Source organism: Diplodia seriata (assembly GCF_021436955.1).
Source record: "Diplodia seriata strain FDS-637 chromosome Unknown scaffold_6, whole genome shotgun sequence".
NCBI classification, from domain to species: Eukaryota; Fungi; Ascomycota; class Dothideomycetes; order Botryosphaeriales; family Botryosphaeriaceae; genus Diplodia; species Diplodia seriata.
In genome coordinates, this window is record NW_027117313.1 from 1,487,442 (window position 1) to 1,508,453 (window position 21,012).

General features: G+C 58.7%; 8 protein-coding genes across 8 annotated transcripts; 4 read left to right on the forward strand and 4 right to left on the reverse strand.

Annotated features, from left to right (window-relative positions):
- Nucleotides 1–1,428: 1,428 nt before the first annotated feature.
- Nucleotides 1,429–2,295, forward strand: SLS55_006350 (uncharacterized protein; the record flags this gene model as incomplete). The annotated part of the gene is made up of 2 exons (XM_066777780.1): nucleotides 1,429–1,637; nucleotides 1,755–2,295. The coding sequence occupies 2 exons, from the start codon at nucleotides 1,429–1,431 to the stop codon at nucleotides 2,293–2,295; spliced, it is 750 nt and encodes a 249-aa protein (XP_066631875.1).
- Nucleotides 2,296–4,282: 1,987 nt separating this feature from the next.
- Nucleotides 4,283–5,251, forward strand: SLS55_006351 (uncharacterized protein; the record flags this gene model as incomplete). Its single annotated transcript, XM_066777781.1, has 1 exon — nucleotides 4,283–5,251. The coding sequence occupies one exon, from the start codon at nucleotides 4,283–4,285 to the stop codon at nucleotides 5,249–5,251; it is 969 nt and encodes a 322-aa protein (XP_066631876.1).
- Nucleotides 5,252–6,087: 836 nt separating this feature from the next.
- On the reverse strand, nucleotides 6,088–7,328 carry SLS55_006352 (uncharacterized protein; the record flags this gene model as incomplete). Its single annotated transcript, XM_066777782.1, has 3 exons — nucleotides 6,088–6,818; nucleotides 6,873–7,057; nucleotides 7,108–7,328. The coding sequence occupies 3 exons, from the start codon at nucleotides 7,326–7,328 to the stop codon at nucleotides 6,088–6,090; spliced, it is 1,137 nt and encodes a 378-aa protein (XP_066631877.1).
- Nucleotides 7,329–7,722: 394 nt separating this feature from the next.
- SLS55_006353 (uncharacterized protein) lies at nucleotides 7,723–8,955 on the reverse strand (the record flags this gene model as incomplete). The annotated part of the gene is made up of 2 exons (XM_066777783.1): nucleotides 7,723–8,821; nucleotides 8,948–8,955. The coding sequence occupies 2 exons, from the start codon at nucleotides 8,953–8,955 to the stop codon at nucleotides 7,723–7,725; spliced, it is 1,107 nt and encodes a 368-aa protein (XP_066631878.1).
- Nucleotides 8,956–9,411: 456 nt separating this feature from the next.
- On the forward strand, nucleotides 9,412–9,871 carry SLS55_006354 (uncharacterized protein; the record flags this gene model as incomplete). Its single annotated transcript, XM_066777784.1, has 2 exons — nucleotides 9,412–9,539; nucleotides 9,601–9,871. 2 exons carry the CDS (start codon nucleotides 9,412–9,414, stop codon nucleotides 9,869–9,871), a joined length of 399 nt encoding a protein of 132 aa, XP_066631879.1.
- Nucleotides 9,872–13,199: 3,328 nt separating this feature from the next.
- On the reverse strand, nucleotides 13,200–14,270 carry SLS55_006355 (uncharacterized protein; the record flags this gene model as incomplete). The annotated part of the gene is made up of 1 exon (XM_066777785.1): nucleotides 13,200–14,270. The coding sequence occupies one exon, from the start codon at nucleotides 14,268–14,270 to the stop codon at nucleotides 13,200–13,202; it is 1,071 nt and encodes a 356-aa protein (XP_066631880.1).
- An 873-nt stretch (nucleotides 14,271–15,143) lies between these two features.
- Nucleotides 15,144–17,272, forward strand: SLS55_006356 (uncharacterized protein; the record flags this gene model as incomplete). The annotated part of the gene is made up of 2 exons (XM_066777786.1): nucleotides 15,144–15,149; nucleotides 15,563–17,272. The coding sequence occupies 2 exons, from the start codon at nucleotides 15,144–15,146 to the stop codon at nucleotides 17,270–17,272; spliced, it is 1,716 nt and encodes a 571-aa protein (XP_066631881.1).
- Nucleotides 17,273–20,135: 2,863 nt separating this feature from the next.
- SLS55_006357 (uncharacterized protein) lies at nucleotides 20,136–20,865 on the reverse strand (the record flags this gene model as incomplete). The annotated part of the gene is made up of 1 exon (XM_066777787.1): nucleotides 20,136–20,865. A coding segment is annotated over one exon (730 nt), but the record flags the coding sequence as incomplete, so codon positions are not given.
- Between the last annotated feature and the right edge of the window lie 147 nt (nucleotides 20,866–21,012).

Below are 21,012 nucleotides of genomic sequence, written 5' to 3' on the forward strand. Positions count from 1 at the left end.
TCTTATGTAGTAGGTTGATTGCATAAGTGTACGCAGCCCATTGGAGGGTACATCGACCAGGGCCCAGACACTTAAGACACTACGTATGGAAACACTACTTAAAGACTTGATAGCTTTGCGCGGCTGTACAGACACTACACGCGGGAAACGGGCAACTCCATGTCGCTGTTCGTAAGAGTGCCCATGGTATGGTAATCCTTGTCAGGCTGTTGCTGCTTGTGACCTTGTGTTTGTCGGGAGTGGACCACGAGAGAGAGAGGCTGAAATAGGTCTGGGTTTGAGGAGGACTATTATCGGCTACTTTGAAACACGCAAATATCCCCGGAAATCATCTTGGCTTGAGTGACGCGGGCTTGTTTATATTTTTCCCCAGTCATACTCGCCATGTTTGAGGAGGTCCTCGAAAGACCGTTATTATCTGATATACTCAAAAGATAGCCAGGATGTTGGGTCAGTGCAGACGTTGATAACATGATTTGTCCATGCCTTTTGCAATTCTGAGAGGCTGCAAATTGTTGTGGCTCCTGTGGTAGCTTGACAAACGCGGCGACTTAATGCTGAAAGCCTCTTATCCGGGACCAAATAGCACTAATTACGTATAAAAGCCGTCTAGAATGTAGATAGCATTCCAAATGTCGAGTTGGCAGTCGGGACAGAGACTGCAAGAAGGACGTGGGAGCAAACAACACTGACTCAGACAGTCCCGAATTTCCATGGCCAGCCACGGCAGTGACGAAATATGTGGCAGGCAATGGGTTGCAAAGAAAATGAAGGGAGTGAATCTGGATGGGGGTGACGATGCAGAGTGAGCTTGGAGATGTGTAGGCGGAGAAGAGGCTTGGTCACCGGCTTGGCGAGCGAGTGGTGAAGCATGGCGAGCTGGGGTCGGGACAGATGCATTGACGGAAGTCCAGGCGGATTGCTGGCCGGGGAAGCGTAAGTGAGGAGCGGCTTCACCTTCTGGCGCCGCACGGCCAAGGGCAAGGTCATGGCGGGAGCGAGCAGAGGAGAGTCGGACTAAGGCGCCAGCGGCAACGAGGCTTGCTAAGGCGTCGATGCGGGTTGGCACGGATAGGGCAGCGGGCATAGGGCTGAGAACCCAGAGCACGAGGCTCGTAAGACACTGGGCGGGCGGGAGGCGGGGGGCGCGACTTGTGGTAGGCAGCGTGGCGGGAGCCGGGGTACGGCGCGGATCATCGCTTTGCCCGCCATGGCCAGCACCTCCAGACTCGCAGACTGCCAGCCCGGCGCCGTGGTGACAGCCGAACGGGGAGAAGGTCGTGCACGTGCCGCTGGTCACCGATAGGGAGGAAGCTCGACAGTTGCTTGCTGTGACGACGCACCGTCACCATAAAACGACGCCGGCACCGCGACCCCGACCAAAACTCTTCAACTCCGCAACTGACACCCGCCATTGCAGCTGCAACCATGCCTTGCGACATCGAGGACCACGACGGCTGCCACAACTGGCCGGAGCAGGGCGACCTGCGCATCTGGCCGTGCGAGCGCGCCTGCGACTACTGCACCTACCAGGCCCGCGACTCGTCGGCCCTGCGCGCCCACGTCCGCGATGTCCACCAGCCGGGCGACTTCCCGCTCATCAATATCCTGCCGGGCCTGAACAGGCCTCCCGTCTTGTAAGTCGCCCATCCTCACCCTGCAGCCCAATTCATCCGCGTGCTATGGCTTACCGTCTGCATCCCAAGCAACCCTTCTCTCCATGCAACCTCGCCGCGCCCCGCTCGCCCGAGCAGCGTCAACACCGCCCGTCAGCAGCCCATGGTCAACGCCCGTGACGTCGAGGACGGGGCCCAGCAGGCCGTGGAAGACGATGCCGAGGAGCCCGTCGACGACATCGTGGACCAGAAGCCCTCGGCTGACCCTGAGGACTATGACTACCAGGACGGCCCCAGCTCGTCGGCCGCCCGCGGCCGCAAGATCCAGTTCACCCCCAAGGCCGCTGCCGCCCAGGAGGAAGCCAACGCCCGCAAGCGCAAGCGCGGCAACCAGCGCATCCCGGGCGAGATCTTCCCCGCCCGCATGCCCAAGTCGACCCACAAGCCCTCTCCGTACGGTCCACCCCGCGGCATGCCTGACTCGATCCGCGGCAACCGTGGCGGCCTGCGTCCACGCAACATGTCGCCCGACGAGGAGGAAGATCTCGTTTCGTGGTTCAAGAGCAACATCAATGGCATGTTCTACCTCGGCCACGCCGCCGGCATGAGCCGCCGCGAGATCGCCGTCGCCTGCCAGGAAGTCGTCAACCACTGGACCTTCATCGAGATTGACGAGTGATTCTTTCTTGTGAGTTCGGGCACCTGCATGCTGTTGCGTCATCTTCCCGCACTGCCGGGTATCCTTCCACTGACACTTCCTTGCCAGGGCAGCCGCGACAACCAGATGCACGCGTCGGACCTTCCCTCGTTAGCACCCGTCACTCGACTCCCCCCATGAGCATTTCAGTCATTTGGCATTCGCTTCGGCTTTCGTTCCCTTTCTCTTCCTTCCCTCGCCCGTTGCGGCAATCGGCGAAGAGGACGGAGACCCCCCCACTGCAGCGACTTTTCCTTTTCAAAACAGCATTGCGGGCATTTGGCGGTGATAGTCTGGTGCACGGAGTAATTTGGCATTCGGGTACAAGCTATCTAGGATTTTGGTGCTGTGGTCACGAGAAGTTCATTGCTATTGGGCTCCACGTATAGACTACACACCTGCTTACTGGATCTTGTTCTGGCTGGATGGGTTCTTTCTTCCGATGGAGTATCGAGATTTGCATTAATGGAAAAATATCCCGGAGCTTGGGCGATGCCGGTTTGGGGGCTATGTTCTAGACAGCAAAAATGGATGCACAGCGTGACTGTGTTTCCCAACCGTTGTTTGTTTTCTGCTTGCAGTGATGCGCATTGCATTATTGATTGTCCGCCATCCGCATTCAAGCCGCAGGCATCGGGAATTGTCGGCAGACATACGCTGAAGTCAGATTGAATCAGAGCCTCAAACGATGGCCACTGCTTGGTATGCTTGGCACTGAGTCTAAGCCTTGTGAAAAATACCAGGGATTGCGGCTTACAAGGCCGGCTTAGCTTTGCGTGTCAACTGATCACTGTGTAGAGATGCACTCGCCAACTGTACATGTTGGATGGCGTTTGCTGGGAGATAGCCGCAAGGCATGAACAGCTCCATGTTGTGAAAATAGAGCCAAGCGGAGGCCATGATGTCGATCCTGTTGTTGTTATAAGCACCGTGTTACCATTGGCTCACATCCAACAACGCTAGCGGACATGCAGCTCTAAAAACAGCCGGGGTTGTGCGAGGCGCGTCGGGTTCGCAACCTGCGGCTCGCGTTCTCGACCGCCAGCGTATAATTGGCCAGCTCCGCCCGCTTCCGCTCCATCTCACCCTTCTTTCCTTTCAGCCTCGCAACTTCTCCACCCCGGCTACCCCGCAAAATCTGCTTGTGGCACGGTTGGATTTCCGCATTGACATTGTAGAGATCATGCCGCCTACCAGGATCGGCCACAAGAAGTCGCGGTTCGGCTGCATCCGATGCAAGCAACGGCACGTCAAGGTCGGCTGGCCCAACCACGCCCATCTTGCATCCTGCTGATCCAGGTCCACAGTGCGACGAGCAGCGACCCTGTGGCAACTGTGTCCGCCATCAAGCGGAATGCAGTCTAATCCTGTCTACGCTAAGTCCGGCCGCTTCCGCTCAAAATTCACCCGCTCCGCTCCCGAGAGCTGCCACGCGGATCCCACAGATTCACAGCGCTTCCGGTATGCCGAGCTATGCCAGCTAGAAGTCCACCATTTCCGCTGACCCTGAAGTATAGGAACGCCCAATCCGCCTGCGCATTCCCCTATCGCCTTCCCCACGCCCAACCAAACTTCAAGCGTCCATTCACAACACTCCAATACCGTGTCACCAAATCCGCGCGCTTCTTCAATCAAAGCCAAGGTATCCTCCATAAGACAGGCTTTGCTCGAGTTGACAGACGAAGTCGATGTCCTTGAGCGAAATCAGAGCAGCGAAGCCTCCAATACCCTGCCGCAAACCGCCGAGCCAAGCAACCCAAAACTACTAGCAGACTCGATATCCACCGCTGACTGGCTGGGGGATATCCACCTCTTCTCCCACTACATGTCATCCGATTGCTTGGGCTTGACAGAGTACCGCAGAGGTGAATTGTGGCGGGACATCCTACCGCAGCTTGCCTTTGCTCGCGTGAGACTATACACACATCTGTCCTTGACCATCCGCTGAAACACATGCCAGGAATCCTTGATGCACGGCATTCTCGCACTCTCCGCATTGCACCTCGCCTCCCTCCATCCGGACCGCAAGCGCGAGTACACGGCGCAGTCGGCGCGCCACCAAGAGGTCGCCCTGTCTCGCCTCCGCACCGGCCTGTTCGACACGACCGAAGAAAACTGCTTCGAGCACTTCATCCTCGCCTACCTCGTCATCCTCTTCACCTTCTACTCAATCGGCAACCCACTGGTTGACGACGACAACAACGACGACCACGACACCTCCTCCCCCACAACCAACAACAACAACAACAACAACAACCGCCGCCGCCACGTCCCCCTCTCCCTGCACGAACTCGGCCAGAACCTCTTCCTCGGCCAAGGCATCTTCAACACCATCTCCTCGCCGGAAGCCTGGACCTGGCTGCAGCGCGGCCCGCTCGCCGCCCTCTTCGCCAACGCCCGGCACAAGGCGCCGACGGCCGCCAACCTGCCGGCCGACGCCCCCGGCACCTTCCCGCACCGCCTCGCGCGCCTCGCCGAGCTCGTCGCCGCCATGGGCGGCTCGCCCGCCGAGTCGCGCGCCCGCGCCAGCTGCATGGTCGCCGTCGACGGCCTGCGCCGCGCCTTCGGCGTCGCGGTCCTGGGCGGCGGCGGCCGCGCCGAGGCCTCGCCCGTCTGGGTGTGGCTGACGCTGCTGCCCCCCGACTTCCGCGAGCACGTCGGCCGCGAGCATCCCGTCGCACTGGTCGTGCTGGCCCACTACGCCGCCATGGTGCGGTGCTTCGAGGACCGCTGGTATCTGGCGGGGTGGAGCGCGCGCGTGTTGGGGGCGATCGAGGAGGCGTTGGAGAGGAGGGGGGCAGCTGGCGATTGTGGTGGCGGAGATGGAAGTGGAGAGAGGTGGGGGGAGTGGCTGGAGTTCCCCAAGGCGTTTGGGGCGGCGGAGTTGGATGAGGCGATTCGCCAGAGTGAGGAGAGGAGGGAGCAGGGCGTGGAGTGAAATGGGTTGGAAGATGGAGAAGGGATCAAGCGCTCGAGGGAGTGAAGGGGGGTGGATGGATGGATGGCTGCGTTCGAGCGATATGCCTAAATGGCACGGAAAGAAGCTTCAGTCTCGACTTGACACCGAGTCCATAGAATAGATACTACCCGGACTCTGGTTGAGGACTGACTACCTTGTCGAGCTGACAAGCTCGGAACAGACGATGCGGCCGGCGCTTTTTCGTGGCTTCCCTCCTGATCCATCTAGGCTGCATATACATGTCAGGCCCAAGTCAATCGCTTTGGCTCAGATCTGCTTGGAACTGGCTGGGGCTGTTGAGAGAAGTAGCAAACTCGACCTTGTTAATACCGAACCTGGTGGAAATGCTCCGTACTTTAGTGCTACCGAGATGCGGCATCTATGTCATCCATCTCGCTTCCATGCCGAGAACTTCTCTTTAACCTTCGCATCCGCCTATCGTTGGGGTGACTTTCCAATATCATGCATGGCTTAGGTCCTTTTGGCGCTTGGTGAGCCTCAGTAGGGACATCAAGGGACGTTTCAATCAATAAATTTAGAAGTTTCCTTCCGAAATCCATTGTGCTAGGTAGCAGTTTCTGCCCCTTCATGGTCTTAGTAAGACATTTTGGAAAGAGTAAATTCGATGGTAGCTACTGTGAGGGGAATTCTCCCTTGGGAAGCAAGTCGAAACACCAACAAATTTATACACCAACAAATTTATCGACCAACCAATGAATCAAAGAACAACACAGCTGACAAGTAGGCAACCAATTGCCTTCTTCCAATCATCTGGGGTATCCTGCAGTAAAGACAACGCTCTTACCGTCTATATCTCAGTTCCGGCCGTTGATGCGTCTGCCCACAACGTAATTCATGTAACCAATGGGCCAAGTATGCAGCTCCCTCCCTCCCTTGAAGACCCAGCCTTCTATTTCGGCTGTGCCAGTCTCTTGAAGCACCCTCCTGAACACCCTGCCCTGCGCACCATGCAATGCGGTCTCCAGACTGGAGTCCACCAGAGCCATGATTTCCATGAAAGTCCGCGTTCGCAAACTGCTTACGAGACCGTCGAAGGAAAGCGTGAACGGAAGTATCGGGATAAGGTAGGTGAACAACAGCTGCAACGGATCATGCCAGAACCACAAGATGGTGACGACGAACATGAGCCAGAAGTCCAGGATCATGAGGATCAGAGACGCTAAACGCCGGTCCTGCAGTTCCAGGATGGCAAATCCGTCGGATGTGTTGATAGTGGATTCCAACACTTTGCGGGCTAGGTCATCAGGGAAGTGGTGAAAGGCCAGACAATACAAGCGGAAGACGCGGGTGTTGGAACTGTGCTGTGCATCCGTGCTATTGGCGGACGCCGTGGTACTAATAACAGCGGGTGGAGGGTCGGTCGCATCTACCGGTTGTGGAAAGTAGCTAAGGTTAGGGCTGCGAGAGCATGCAGTCATCCATGCATCAATGTGGGGCTTGATGTCGGTCATTGTGAAGGGAATCGGAGGTTTGTTGCGCTCCGCCCGCTTCTTGTTCACGAGCTTTTCGATGACCGGAACCGGGCCTGGATGTCTGGGTTAAGAAGGGAGATTTTTGCAAGGAGTGAGGCGGCGCATACCTCCACCGCCGGAACAGAAGTCCACGACGGTAATGCGAGAGCCGTCATCCTTGATCTCATCGAGGGCCTTGACGATCAGGCTCGCAGCCATGTCGGCCGGAGAGGCATGCTGAATCAAGGGCAGGCGATGGGTCCACTCTGCGGCCAACATGGCTTGGCAACGGCGCCGGAGAAGCGGAGGGTAGCTGCGCTGTCAGCTACGTTGCATCAGCGTGGGGCAACGGCGTTGACGCACATGCATTGGTCGCAGATCTCAAAGAGCCGCTTGGGCGTGGTGGTGACAATGGGGTTCACGCGGTCCAAGGCGGCCAGCAGGCAGCGGTTGAGCTCCGCCAGGCGTGACGGAGGAGCGGCCCTTGCTTGAGGAGCAACAAGCGGTGTTCCCTCGTCTGCCATGTCATCTGAATACGATCGAGTCAGGCTGATCGCGTCCTGACCCGTCGGTTGGTGTGACATGCCGGCGTTTCTGAGGTTTTTCTTCACGGGATCGGCGGGTGGAGAGCCGAATACAGCACGTCGGAGGGTTGGGGCTCTTTTGGCCGAGAGAAAGTAGCTGTCCTGGGGCCCTTAGCGGTCAGAGCATGGCGCGGCGTGACAGGCGCCCGGATGCTCGACTGTGGGTTGGGCTGGGGTCGGTGGTTTCCTCGTACCTGCGTTGGAGGCTCGTGTCAGCAGGCGGCCGTGTCGTGTGCCCTGACAGTGCTGCGATTCGTCGACGAGAGGGTTGTGGGAGCCGACAAGGGCCGCACGCCGTTGGAGCGTGGAGCCCGCGCCTGCCTGACTCGCTGTGCTTGTGACGTCATCCGACAACGTGACTGATCCACCACTAATCCTCAATTCCATCCTTACTCTAAAATCCGAACCTCGCGACGTGGCCCTTGCCCAGCCACTCCCCCGTGGCATCCATTCCCCGGAGCATCGTCATGGTCAGGACACCAAGCTCCTCGAGGTCCGGCGGAGCAGCCTTCAGCATATCATCGTCCCAGTGCGCCACGCGGACCTCGAGCCTCTCACGCTCGCTGCATGCCGTCCGCCACCCGTACTCCGACTGCGCTTCCCAGAGCGCCGCTTGTGCAGTGAAGCTCAGCCTGTGATCCGATACTTTCTCGTAGCCAAATTTCAGAAATTCATACACGCCTCTCAACAGCACTGAAGTCAGCACCGCTCGCCGCGTGCTCTCTTCAATCAGCCACCGCTGCCACCCCTGTGCACGACTCTGTGTTGGGAGAAGCGCACCTGCCGAAGCGGGCAATGACGGCACCACCTGATGCATCCGCACATTCAGCTGTTTCGTCCATGCAACGAGCACTGCCTCGTCGGCCTCGGCTTGCGTCCTCAGTCGGATATCTCCATCGAAGAGTCTGATGGCCTGGTACAAAAGAAGCGCCTGCAACGCCGCAAGTAGCTCGAGCTTGGAGGCCAGTAGCGGATCCGTGTTGGCGATCAGTTGCTGGGTTTTCTGCTGCAAATTGGCAAACACCAGGGCCTGATTGTCTGGATTCTTCAGGCAATACAGCGCGCAAACGCTGAGTGCGTCCTGCAAAGCCGGGGGACTCTTCTCTTGAAACAGCTGCCGGTGGATGAACATGGTCTGCGCCTGCTCGGCGAACGTCTTGGGGACGGCTGCCAACCGCTTGGCCGCAAACTCCACACGGGCCTGGTACATTGCTCCAGACATGATTTGCTCCACGTCATCCGGGCTTTGCTGAGCCATGATCTCCTCGATGATGGCGGGGCTAAGGTCATCCTCTGAAGACAGGCCTGGAAGATTGAACGGATCGTCCCCAAAGTTGAAGAATGCATCGTTCATATTGTAGGGCGAGAATGTTGTGGCCGCCATGGTGGGGCTCAGTTGTAGCTGCAGCCCAATGTCGTGCACCGCGTCCTCGGCCGTCGACTCCGCAAATCCGGAATCTGAATTTCCATTGGTCCCTGCCTCCTGCGGCGACCTGCCGGACGTTCTGCCAGTGTATTCGCAGTCAATTTTTCTCGCGATGCAGCGCCGGCATTTCGGGAAGCTCTGGTCGCATCTGCGCTTGGAACGGACACATGCGTGGCAGGACTTTTGGCGTGACAAAGACATGTTGTCGCGTCGTATTCCGCAATGTTGTGGCGGGGTTTGCGGTGCCGCAACTCACCGGAAGAAATCCGCAGCCATGTAGTCAGAAGTCCGCAGGATGAAGTGATGAGGTTGCGGAGTTCCGCCCTCCGCGCGGAGTTTTCTCGCTAAATTGCCCTCCTAGGCACTAGGGCTTACGTCCCCTGTACTGCTTGAGGAACTGAGATGCGGTCTGCGTGTCCGTTGTGACCAAAGTCCGCAATCCTGTGACGATGCTATGCGGACTCGTGCGGACAGCTTTGGACAATATTTGTGCGTGTTGGTAAGGGAAGATGATATAAAAAACGATCCATATGGCCTTTTAGACTGCAGCAGCAACCACCAGACCTCTACCTGAGAACCGAAGCTCATCATCCATCCAATCCAAGCACGATACCCAATTTAAAAGCGAACACATCAACCATTCATCAGAACAGCAACATGTCCGTTCAACTGAAGCCTCTTGGTGACTGGGTGGTGGAGCTCTTCGCCACTGTCTTCTCCCAGCAAGACGACACCAATGCCATCAAAGCCTATACCGAAGGCTGGGATCCGAGCTTCCATGCCAAGTAAGCAGCTTTGATTCGGAAAGACCTAGTTTGCAAATACTTACCCGGCGCGTACGATCAGGGTCAACCACGATAGCCTCAACTACGACCAGTACAAGGAAGCCGTCGATAAGTCTCGCACTCAAAGCGACATGACCCTGCAGAGCAGCTCCGAGATTCTCAAGTGGGACGACGCGGAAAAGAAGGGCGGCACGGTCGGCCACCTCATCAAGTTCACGATCAAGGACAAGACGACGGGCAAGGAAACCCAAGGCACCAACCTAATCCTCACTGCGGTCAAGTGGATCGACGGCAAGAGGGTAATTACGGAGATGACGGAGGTTGCTGCATGAAACCGCGAGACTGCGTGGTCCGGTACCTTGAAGGACTCATGTCAGAAATTTCCCACATTTGTCTCTCTCCACTGTTCGGCCCCTTCAATAAGAGGCTCTGTCCTCGCACATTCGTTTATCTACGAAAATCAGATGGTTTGAAAATACGATATTCGTCCACAAGATGCATTTTCATTGGCCAGCTTCGCAGACGCACAGGGATTGACAGGGTCGATACGACGTCAGGCTGACTGATCGTCGCCCGCAACATGCGGAGGGCATGGATGCACCACGACGTAGCATGCTCAGTTATATGCAGATTCCTGCTGGAACCAGAATGCCTTACTGCGATGCCACCTTCGATCAGCGATACCCCATCCAGTTATCTCGCGTTCAGCCCAGGACTATGGCGTCCAGACTCCAGCCCTCACTGCTTCATCTCCGCATGATCTGCACTGCGAATCCAGAAATAGCAAGTGGCATGCATGAAACGCTTTGCTTCTTTCCCAAAGCGGTATACAGCCTTGGACCTGGCGCATGGGACCAAAAGCATCTACCCAGGGTCCCTTCGGAAGCCTATCAGCCCTGGCCAATAGAAATACTCGATAGGAAGAAGTGCGCATGAGACACGAACTGTACAGATGACTGCCGCACCCGCCATCGAGAACATGGAAGCAACGGCAGCGAACTGACTGTCTCGTAAGACGAGGCAAGGCTCCCCATGTCGCCCACCGGGCATGATTCCGGCTGGCCTGGCTCGGCGCCGCCCACACCATACAATGCAAAAGAAAAGCACCGCGAAATTCCCGGCATGGGTAAACAAGGTTGCCACCACGCGCTGCAACGGTTTCTTATTCCACGACCGCTAATGCCCAAAACGGGCCTCTTCCTCCGTGATGGAGACCGACGCAGAAGGAGACACGAACCACTCTGCGCGCACAGATCGCCCTCGTCTCTCGCTTCCGAGGAGACGAGTGATCGTCACGTTGAGCCGCCACAGTGGGGGATCCTCGTGAGGGCAGGAGGTGTGAACTCTATACGAAGCAAGGCGTTCGGATGGGGCCGAGGAAAACGAGGTGTGGGCTTCGAGACTCGAAACGCCAAATTCGTAATCGTCCACGACGCATCAGCCGAGGCCAGAGAGGCGGAGAAAAAAAAAACTTTCTCATCAGAAGGCGAGCAATGATTTGAGAATCTTCGTATTCCGCGGGCAGTTGTTTCCGCCCAACAAGGCGCCGGCTGACAGGCGGCTTGGTATCGTACCTGACCCGGAGATTCGTCTTCGGCTGCCTGTCAAACCCACGTGGCTGGCCTCGAAGCTTTTTTACTTTTTCCTGGCCTTTCCCAAGTGGCGCAAGGGGCACAGGTAGCGGGCAGTTATCTCCGATCCGCGAGCACCCGCGCGGCGGGAGCCACTGTACCGGAAAGGACAGGAGCGTGGCCGAGTGGAAGCGAATTTTAGAGTGTCAATCTCAGACGGAAGGCAAAACGCGGCGCGTCGAGGGGCAAGAAGGTGATACTTCGGGTCGCTTCGTGCCAAAAGAAGACGAGCTGAGACACTTCACGATGGAGGCTCGATGGTGGGGGAGCGGCCAACTCTAAACGACAAGCGCGTAAGCAATACTCTGTACGCGCTGCGAAACGACGCACTCGTTTTGCATCAGAAGCTGAGGCACGATGCCCCATGAAACGAGCGATCAGCGCGTCATCAGAGCGACAGCCGAGGCGGCGTATAGCAGGCAGCTAATAGCGAGCGTGCAGAGGCCAACCAACAATCACTTATCACCGACGACGCGGGCGCAACCGCGGAGGACAGTAAGAGAGCGCAGCAGGGAAGGCCCCGGGAACGAGTGCCGGGCCCATCGGCCGAGGCTAAAATAGGAAATAACCTATACGCACACCATGTCCCACCAATGGCATGAACCACAGTTGCCTGTTCCTCTTGCTCACCTGCCAGGGCCCGCAGAAGGCGGCACACGCAGCAGCAGAAGGAGCGGGCGACGGCTTGACGCTAAGGCAGCGCGGTCCCGCGACGCAAGAGGACCGGCGGCCCAAGGCAGAGCAGCAGAAGTCGGTGAGCCGTGTTGTTGCAAGGGAAAATGAGGAGACGATATACGAGCCCCGCACTTGCAAAGGAAGGCATCGATATAATGGATGCAGGCGCCATGGTTGCACCGAAGGATGGGGGTGCAAACAAAGCAAAGAAGACCACAGTGCTCGCAGCGCCGCGCAGAAAGCCACCGGGCCGCATCGCGCGTCCCGCTGCGCTGACGAGAAGACACGGGGAGGTGAAGGAAGAAGGAGAGAGGGGCGCGCGCGCGTGCAGCGGGCGGGCCATCCGTGCGCAGCTGTGCCTGTGCAGCGGCCGCAAGCCCACACCACCCCAAAAATCGCATCAACCAACTATCGTACCCGGCAGGGCCCCTGCCCATGAAACGAAAGACGGCGGCTTTGCCGCTTGCGGCTGGCGTTTCCGCACGGCTCAGTGTCGCAAGGCGGCTTCCCAGCACAGCCAGTGGCCCGCCAGTGGCCCGCCCTCCGAAAGCGGGCGCTGCGCACCGCCGCGCTCGCCAAAGGGAACTGAGGGCCCAAGGGTTCGCAAAGAAAGCGCGCATGCAGTGGTAAATTGCAGCTGCAGTCGTGGCCGGGCTTCTGGCCGCAGGGTGCAGCCATGCAATGCACGCTTCGTATCCGCGCAACGCTCACTTCAAAATTTTCCTCGCTATCCACCCCAATTTCACCATGCGCGTCCTGTGTACGTACTGCCAGCCGATCTAGATGCGATAAGGCTGATGGGTACGAGATTCTCGACCAGTCTGCCCGCTGCCACTGCGTCAGTAGTGTCACGCCCTCGCTTCCACCCGCTCGCCTCCGGTTGGCGCGCTGCCCATCATCGCGGCACGCACACGGCTCTTGTCATCACGTCCTCTGCGCCGTGGCGCTGCATCCATGTCCGCAACCTTCTGATATTACATGTCTAGTTCATACTGCCTGCGTCTATTGGCCGCCGCCGCTGTGCTAAAGAAACCTCAACGAGAGCCGCCCAAGTGTCCCGTCCCAATGTTCCCAACCGAATCCAAAAGCACAAAAGATGGCTCCGTAGCGGAGCCGTGGTATCATACGAATATGAAACAGGAAAGCAAGGGATTAAAGGGAATACAGTCAAATACCAAATGACTCCCGTGATAATGCATGTGATAGAGGGACGTGACGTTGCTCGTGTATAACGTCAGTCATGCGCCAGAACCCGTGATAGAATGCCCGGTAAAACACCACATGTAGATGCGTCGCTAAATGTGTCAAGTATGCCGTTTTCGTGTCTTTGATCTCGTCCTCCGCTCGGACCCTGTCATCTGCCAGAGCCCTCGACGCTGCTGGTCGGGCTGCTGATGCTGCCCTCCTCGCTGGCGTCGCTCTGTCTCCTCCCTGCGTACTGCGCGAAGCGTTGCTGGCAGGTCAGCCGATCCTGGTCGGGATCGCTGTCCATCTGGTCTTCCTCGCGAACGTAGTTGGCGTCCACCTGCTGGCCGTCAATCGGTCCGAGCGTCCACTTCCACTCGCGCCTGCGCTTGCGACGCCCGGCCACTGGCGTCGCCGGACACACGTCGCTGTCTGACTCGGAGTCGGAAGGCGACTCTCGTTTTTGGCAGCGCGGGCGTTCTGTCGAGTGGTGCTGTGCAGTGGCCAGGAGCACGGGTGCAGGCGCGGGCGCGGCTGCGGGCGCGGGTTTCGAGAGCTGCAGGTCGAGCTTTGCGGCAGTGCGCGATGGAAGGGTGGTAGTGGTGGTGGTGGTAGTAGCAGCGGTAGGGCCAGAGACAGGTCCGGTGACGTCGGAGTCGGCCTCGTTCGTGTTCGAGTCAGATGCTAGCGAGGAAATGGTCGAAGCCGAGGACTCAATGTCCGAGTGGGCCATGGTGAACTTGGTGGTGACGATGTCCTCGGTCAGGTTGGTGCGGAAGCTCACGCGCTTGGCGGCGGGGAACATGGGACGGGAGGCCATGGTGCGGTGCCTGTGGACGGGCGGGAGCGGGCTGTTGGCGAGGATGCTCTGCACGTTGTGCGGCAGCTTGTACGGGACCTTGGCAGAGTCGCAGCCCAGAGAGGAAGCCAGAGAAGAGCAGGACGAGGCCGAGGTCGAAGAGTTGAAGGTCGAGGCGGAGCTGGGGGTGTCGACCTTGGACTCGGCCGAGGTCTGCGGCTCGTAGCCGTTGCTGAAGGTGTTGCGGGCGGTGGGCGAGACGGCCGAGAGGGTCTCGAGGCGCAGGCTGGAGCCCTTGCCAAAGGTGCGGACCTGGGCGGTGGAGGTGTTGAGAGACAACTTGGGGCGGCGCGGAGCAGGGTGGGAGGACTGCGGCGGCTGCACGGCGGGTGAGGCCTGTGGCTGCGGGTGGGCAGGTAATAAGGCCAGAGAGGTGGTCATGCTGGGCGGGTGGATGGCGATCATGGGACTGGTGGGCGTGGACACGGTGCTCAGGTGCAGGTGTCGGGCGATAAGGCGAGGGGTGGTGGATAGGATATATGGCTGCAGCAGTCAGGTGACGGGGCGGAGCGGGGAAGAGAGAGACTGGCAGACAGGGCCTTTTGACGCTCCATCGTCGCCGGGCGGGCACGAAAGTTAATGAATAATGGAGGGCGGGCGGCACTGGTGACGCGGCGCGTAAACCCTGCGCGCCGAGCCAATCCGCCGTTTGTGCCTATAAATAAAATAGCAGCCATGGCCATCGGCGGCGATCCGTTGGAACAAGGAGCGCCAATCGCAGCCCTGCCTCGGACAGGGCCCCGCCGCGACTCGCGCACGCAGTGGCAACGCATCCTGCGCGCCCGTTTTGGCACACCATGCGCCCCCGGCACCCACTCGCCCACGCTCCTCGCGTTCAACACCGCATCTTCGCGATAGCCGCTCCCCGCCTAACACGAGACCTCCACGGCCAATGACGTCGCCATGCAAGCGCCCCGCCGTGCTCCTCGCGCCCCGCGCCGCCGCGACCAGAGCGTCGTGCTCCATCTCGTGCGTGCTCCCGTGCTCCTCACCTGCCCTCGCCTGTTGGTGGCTGAGGCTGTCCGTACCGCATCCAGCGCCAGGCCGCTCACTGACCGCCGTCGAGGACTACGACGCCTTCTACTGCGCCGTCGTCGAGCAGGAGCACCCGCCGCTCAGGCTGCGGCCGCTGGCCGTACAACGCAAGCCCCCCAGCCCCGCGCTGCACTGCTGCTGCGCGCGCTGACCCGGCGCAGAGAAGCAGATCATAGTCACGTGCGTGCCTGCTCCCGGTCAGCCTGCGCGCCCCGGCTGATGGGTGTAGGTGCAATTACGAGGCCCGCCGCCGGGTAAGCGCGTCCTGGGGCAGCCTCTGTCGGAGCCGCGCTGATGCTTCCCTCAGGGCTTGCATAAGCTGCAACTCGTCAAAGAAGCAAAACGCCTCTGTCCCGACCTGGTACCCTCTCCCGTCCTGCAGCGCGGCCCGTCTATCTCGCTGACGCGCGTGTCTCAGGTCATCGTGCTGGGAGAGGATCTGACCCGTTTCCGCAACGCCTCCAAGGACCTCCATCGCTTCCTGCGCCAGTTCTCGTGGAACGGGCGGGTCGAGCGCAAGTGCCCGCTCCATGGACGCCGCTTCACGGGCTGACCCTTGAAACAGGACTCGGTTTCGACGAGGTCAGGGAAACCGGCTCTATGAATAACCGTTGCTAACAGGCATCTCTTGCCGGCAGGTCTGGCTTGACGTAACCGACCAGGTCGACTACAACGTCAGTCTGCTAAATGCAAACGACCTGGCCAACGCCTACTTTTGCCTATCCAAGGACGATCCGACCCACGGGTTTGCCTTCGACGCTACTCAGTTTGCCGGCAATACCTATCCCGCCTCGGGCGAGCTGAGTAGTGCCGCCAACCACGACTCGCTGCGCCTGCGCCTTCTGCTTGGCTCCCACCTGGCCCGCCACCTCCGAGCCGAACTGCAAAACCAGAAAGGTTATACCGCCACCGTCGGCATTTCGACCAACAAGCTCTTGTCCAAGCTTGCCGGCAACGTGCAGAAGCCGAACGGCCAGACGACGCTGCTGCCGCCGTACGACACTAATGCAACTAACTTTATAGATGATCATGACATCGGCAAGATTCCCGGCATCGGCTTCAAGCTCGCGCAGAAGCTTCGTGGATTTGTGCTCCAGCGTGCCGCCGCTTTCTCCGACGGGCTCCTCTACGGCGGCACACAGGAGCAAGTGACTGCGGGTGACGTAAGGAAGCACGTGGGTGTAAGCGCCGAGAGTCTCGAAAGAATTTTAGGAGGCCCAGGATCGCCTCATGGGATCGGCGCCAAAGTTTGGGGGCTGCTTCATGGCGTCGACGACTCGGAAGTTGGCCAGGCACGCGATGTGCCAAGGCAAATCAGTATTGAGGACAGCTACATCCGGCTAGACACCTTGGACGAGGTATTCAAAGAGCTCAAGAGGTTGGCTGTCAGCCTCATCAAGAGGATGCATCTCGACCTACTCGAGGATGAGGAAGGTGACAACACCGCTGAGCAAATGTCCAACGACGTGGGCGCAGAGATCTGCACTTCTAGCCTTCTTCCTTCGGCTGCAGAAGCACTCACAGGCACATCAGCTTTCGTCAGATCTGCTGCAGCTCAGCCAGCCAAGCAACGCTGGATCGCACATCCCCGCACCTTGCGCCTGTCGACGCGTCCGCGTCCACCCGTCGACCCCGCCACAAACACCCGGCCGCGCGCCTTTGCGCGCATATCCAGGTCGGCTCTGCTTCCTAATTTTGTCTTCAGTCTCACCACGCCCGTTGACTCACTTGCCGAGCGTCTTGTCGACGAGGCGCTGCTCCCGCTTTTTCGCAGGCTGCACCCGGAAAAAAGCGGGTGGGATCTAAGTCTTGTGAACGTCGCAGTGACCAACCTGGCAGACTCTGCAGGCGGCGCAAGGACCAGCAGTGGGCGAGACATCGGCGCAATGTTCAAGACGCAAAACAGGGTGCTTAACCAGTGGAGAGTGACAGACGGGGCTGTAGCACCAGACCCCAGCGACGATCATGTCACCATCGGAGTGGCCGAAGGCGGTGGGCACGGCTTTGCTCCCGAGGCTGATGCGTCTCGCCATGAGGCTGATGTATCTCGCAGCCCTGCCACAAAACGATCTCTCTTGGGCTCGCACGAGCCGAGTGGTATAGAAAGCCCCGGCGCCGCCATAGACGCCAGTCGCATCGGCTCGGAAGACCTTCTCATGCCCGGCACATCGTCTCAAGATAGCCGCGCCACGCTTGGTGATGGCGGAGGCGAAGACGAGACCGAGGGGACGGTTTGCTGGGACGAGACTGAAATGCAATCGAGCTGCGACTACTGCGGCGCGCTCATGCCGGCATTCGCTATGGCGGCCCACTCGAGGTTCCATGCATTGGAGGAACAGGAAGCATAGCGTCTAGGTTCTCAACAGTCAACGGCCTGAACATGGGCTTCCGGCACATGGATCCGAACATGAGCATAGTAGGTAGGTTGCATGCGGAAGAGAAGTCTAATTGCCGCCGTACTATGCAAACCGTTCCCGTCTGCAGGGTTCCATGCCGCCACTGGCTGTGCATGGGTACTGCTTGGTGTGTCGCAGGGTTGCGCTATTTTCCTTTTGCTGAGCAATGCTGCCGTGTCTGACTGCCAAGTGAGGAGCAAGTCTACAGTACCTATATGCGACCTATCATGGCGCCTCATGCTATGCAACCCTCCCGGGCGGAAATACAGCGAAAGGCGCATGCTTATTCCCAACCCCGCCCTACTTTCTTCGGTCATCCCACGTTGGACGCGATAGCACTGCCGGTTACCAAGCCCGCGTAGTCATGCCGACGGTCGCCGTGCGCTGTGCAAAGCAAAGTCACGACGTAGCGCACCATCACGTGTGATGGTTGCATGTCTTAGAATTCCAAGAATAAGGCGCACGACAGCGTGAAACGCGTCACCCGTGGACAAGGGCCCAAATCCAACTAAGAGAGTGACCTTGGTACGTCACTCTTACAGCTTCAGCCTCGTTGCCATCAGCACAACCTCCAGGGTGCGCACGTGAGTGGTCGGCGTGCGCAGCCACTTCTGCGTCAGAATCCCAATCTCACAAACAAAGAGACGCAGGACCGAGAAAAAACTAAAGCGAAAAAGCGACGGTTGACCCGTCCGCATGACATGACACGATGTGGTGTGCCTCTCTTTCGCCTCGGCTTACGAGCACGCCTTTGGACGCCTAGTCGCTCGCTTCTTCGCGGGCTTCCAGAAAGTGGTTGCCTGCTACGCCTCCCCCTTCTCTTCCTCTCATCCCTGTGGCTGTGCCACGAACAGTGCAACCAACAATAACGCACAGCCTTTCGCGACTCTCGATTCGCCCATCGCCCATCGCCCATCGCCCCCCTGCCCCACACCCCATCCATCCAACGCTAGCCGTTTCAGGCAAAATCCAAATCCATGCCCCACAGAATCCTTCCCCCCCTGGCGTCCGCTCGCCGCGTCCCCGTCTCGCAGAGAGAACCGCGGCGTTTGTTGAACGAACCCAGTCTCAGCTCTTTGCCTTGGTTCGCCTAAGCGGGGACAAAAAAGCGGAGCGAACGGCCTTCTTCAAAGGAACGGAAGCACTGACCCCTGTTACTATCTTTATCGTCGATCATCCGGAGTCGTCCCCGTAAAAACCAACGAAAGGCACACGCAGTCATCCGAGACCCCTCTTTTTTGCTTTCTATCTCTTGTCGTCTTCGGTCCGTCTGCGATCAGGGTGTCTTGCATGCATTGATCGGTTCGGCAGCGCCCGTCGGCGAAGAATTCGAGAATTGCTTCACCGCTTCCCGACCGGCCAAGTAGGGAAGAACAAAAAAGCAGGGGTAAGCGGGGAAGCCCTACTGCGCCACACGGGCCTTGCGGCCGCTCAGCTCGCTTTGATGAAGGCGAGCTTAGGTAGCAGGGGTTTTCCCTTGTTGTCACCTCTTCTCTTTTGTTCGCCCTCATCTCGGCCTTCACGAACGTGTTGTTGCCATTGTCGTCGTCATCTTTTGAGGCTGGACGCCTTCCGTTGACCGGCCGAGGCCTTCCATTTTTAAACTTCGCCTTAGTGGCGGGCCCCATGGAAAGCTTGATCTCGCCCTTCCCGACATGTGAACCCTGTCGGCCGGGGCCCTTCGTGCGCTTGACGCACAAAGCGTGTCATCCTTGCACCTTCTGGACTTTGGGAACAAAGTGGAAAACGCGTCTGGACGTGCCGCGGCCTTTGGAATTCGAACGGTGGTACGATCAATCGGAGCCGGAATAAAGGGTATGCTATTTTTGTGAGGTTTGCCTGTGGCAAGATGTCGTTATTTCCGAGCTCTTGTTGCTGACGTATGCTACATAGTAGGCGTTACCGGTGACCAAGCGTCTCACTAGTGCGTACGGAAATGAGCCCTTGCAAGTTGCTGGTATACTACTGCAAGATGGTGGGCAGCCACGACGCCACATCCCGGATGAGCGGCAGATGCAGGTACCGACCCACTTTATACCTGCAGTATGGCCGGCCATGGAGCCTGGTGCTCATTAGTGCGGTATGCATCCGCCACTGACTTTGAATAGCAACTGCATATCCTTTTGCTTACGGATAGCATAAGATTACAGTGTAAACATTGAAGTGATCGCAAGCGCTAGGGCAAGCACTTTCTCAATAATAGATCATTGTATGCTAATTAGTACCGGGGTCACGAGTTCACGAGTTCACATTCTCAGGTAAAACAGGGGAAAGCCCAAAAGTCAAGGAAAATCAAAACTTGCATTGATATCTGTCAAACGATAATGGCAATCCATAAGTATCGCGTCGGTCATTCAGGGTATCAAATCACCATGACAATACCACTCCGAATCACTCACTTGGAAAACTCACTGGGAAAACTCACTACACACGATAACACTCACAACTCGGTACAAGTACAAGCGCTCATGCAAGCCTACGATTTACCATCATCACCACCATCATCATATCCAACCCGGCGGCCGCGGACCCACCGGCCTCGGCGCCGAAGGCCGCATAGGAGGAGGGGGAAGGTGGCGGGGGCGGCGCTCGGAGACCGAAGACCTCACCAGCGGCTGCGGAGGAGGGGCGGGGCGGCGGCGATGGACGGTCACCGACGGCCTCGGCGGCGGCTGCTGCGGGTGCGGCGGCGGCGGAGGAGGGGTAAGGGGACAGGAGGAGCAGTTCGACAACGACGGTTCGTCGTCACTTGACGCCGGCGAAGGAAGCACCGACAGCCACGGCTGCGGGGGCGGCGGAAGAGGGGAAAGGGGACGGGAGCAGTGCGGCGGCGACGAGTTGTCGTCACTTGTCGACGACGACGACGGAGGAATCACCGGCTTCAGCGGGACGGGGGGCAGCGGGCGGTTGTTGCCCGTGGCAAACTCGGGCCGCAGCGGCGTGGGAGGCAGCGGGCGGTCGTAGTAGTCGCTGGACTGCGGCACCGGCTTCCTCTTGATGGGGAGCTGCGGCGGCAGCTTCGACGGTAGACCGCTGGACTGCGGCACCGGCTTCCTCTTGATGGGGAGCTGCGGCGGCGGCTTCGACGGTAGAGGCTTGTCACACCGCGGCGTCCTCGGCGTAGACGGGCATGTCGTGGGGACCGGGTGGTTGAGGTCCCGCAGCGGGGCCGGTTTGCGGACGGCGTTGGAGCGATTCAGCGCCATCCCCCCGTTGTTGGTGGTGGTGACGGTGGTGGTGGTGTTTTGCCGCTCTCCCGGCGTAACAGTCTCAGTGCGTCCCTCGCGGAGCCATTGGCGCAAAGCGTCCCAGGTAGGGCTGTTGTGCTCGCGCTCCACACGGCCCTCGAGGGAAGCGAGGGTGTAGTCGCGGTGGAGGCCGATGACTACCTCCTCATCGTTCTGTCGGGGCTGCGTCATGGGCTTGTGGTGAGCGGTGAAAGCACGGCGGAGACGATTCAGACCGAAGCAGTGCTTGTTTGTACTGCTGCTGCCGCTGTCGCCGTCGTGGTTGTTCTTGTTGTTCTTGCGGAAGGACTTAGGCATAGCAAGGGCAATGTCTCTTCGTCCAGGTAGCAGGAGTGCTGCTGGGTGGGTTGATGCTGTGACCAAAGTACACACTCCTTCTGCTTATATACCGCACTCTTGCGACAGTGTTGAGTTTAATACTGCCATGGTTCTGGGACAAAGGTA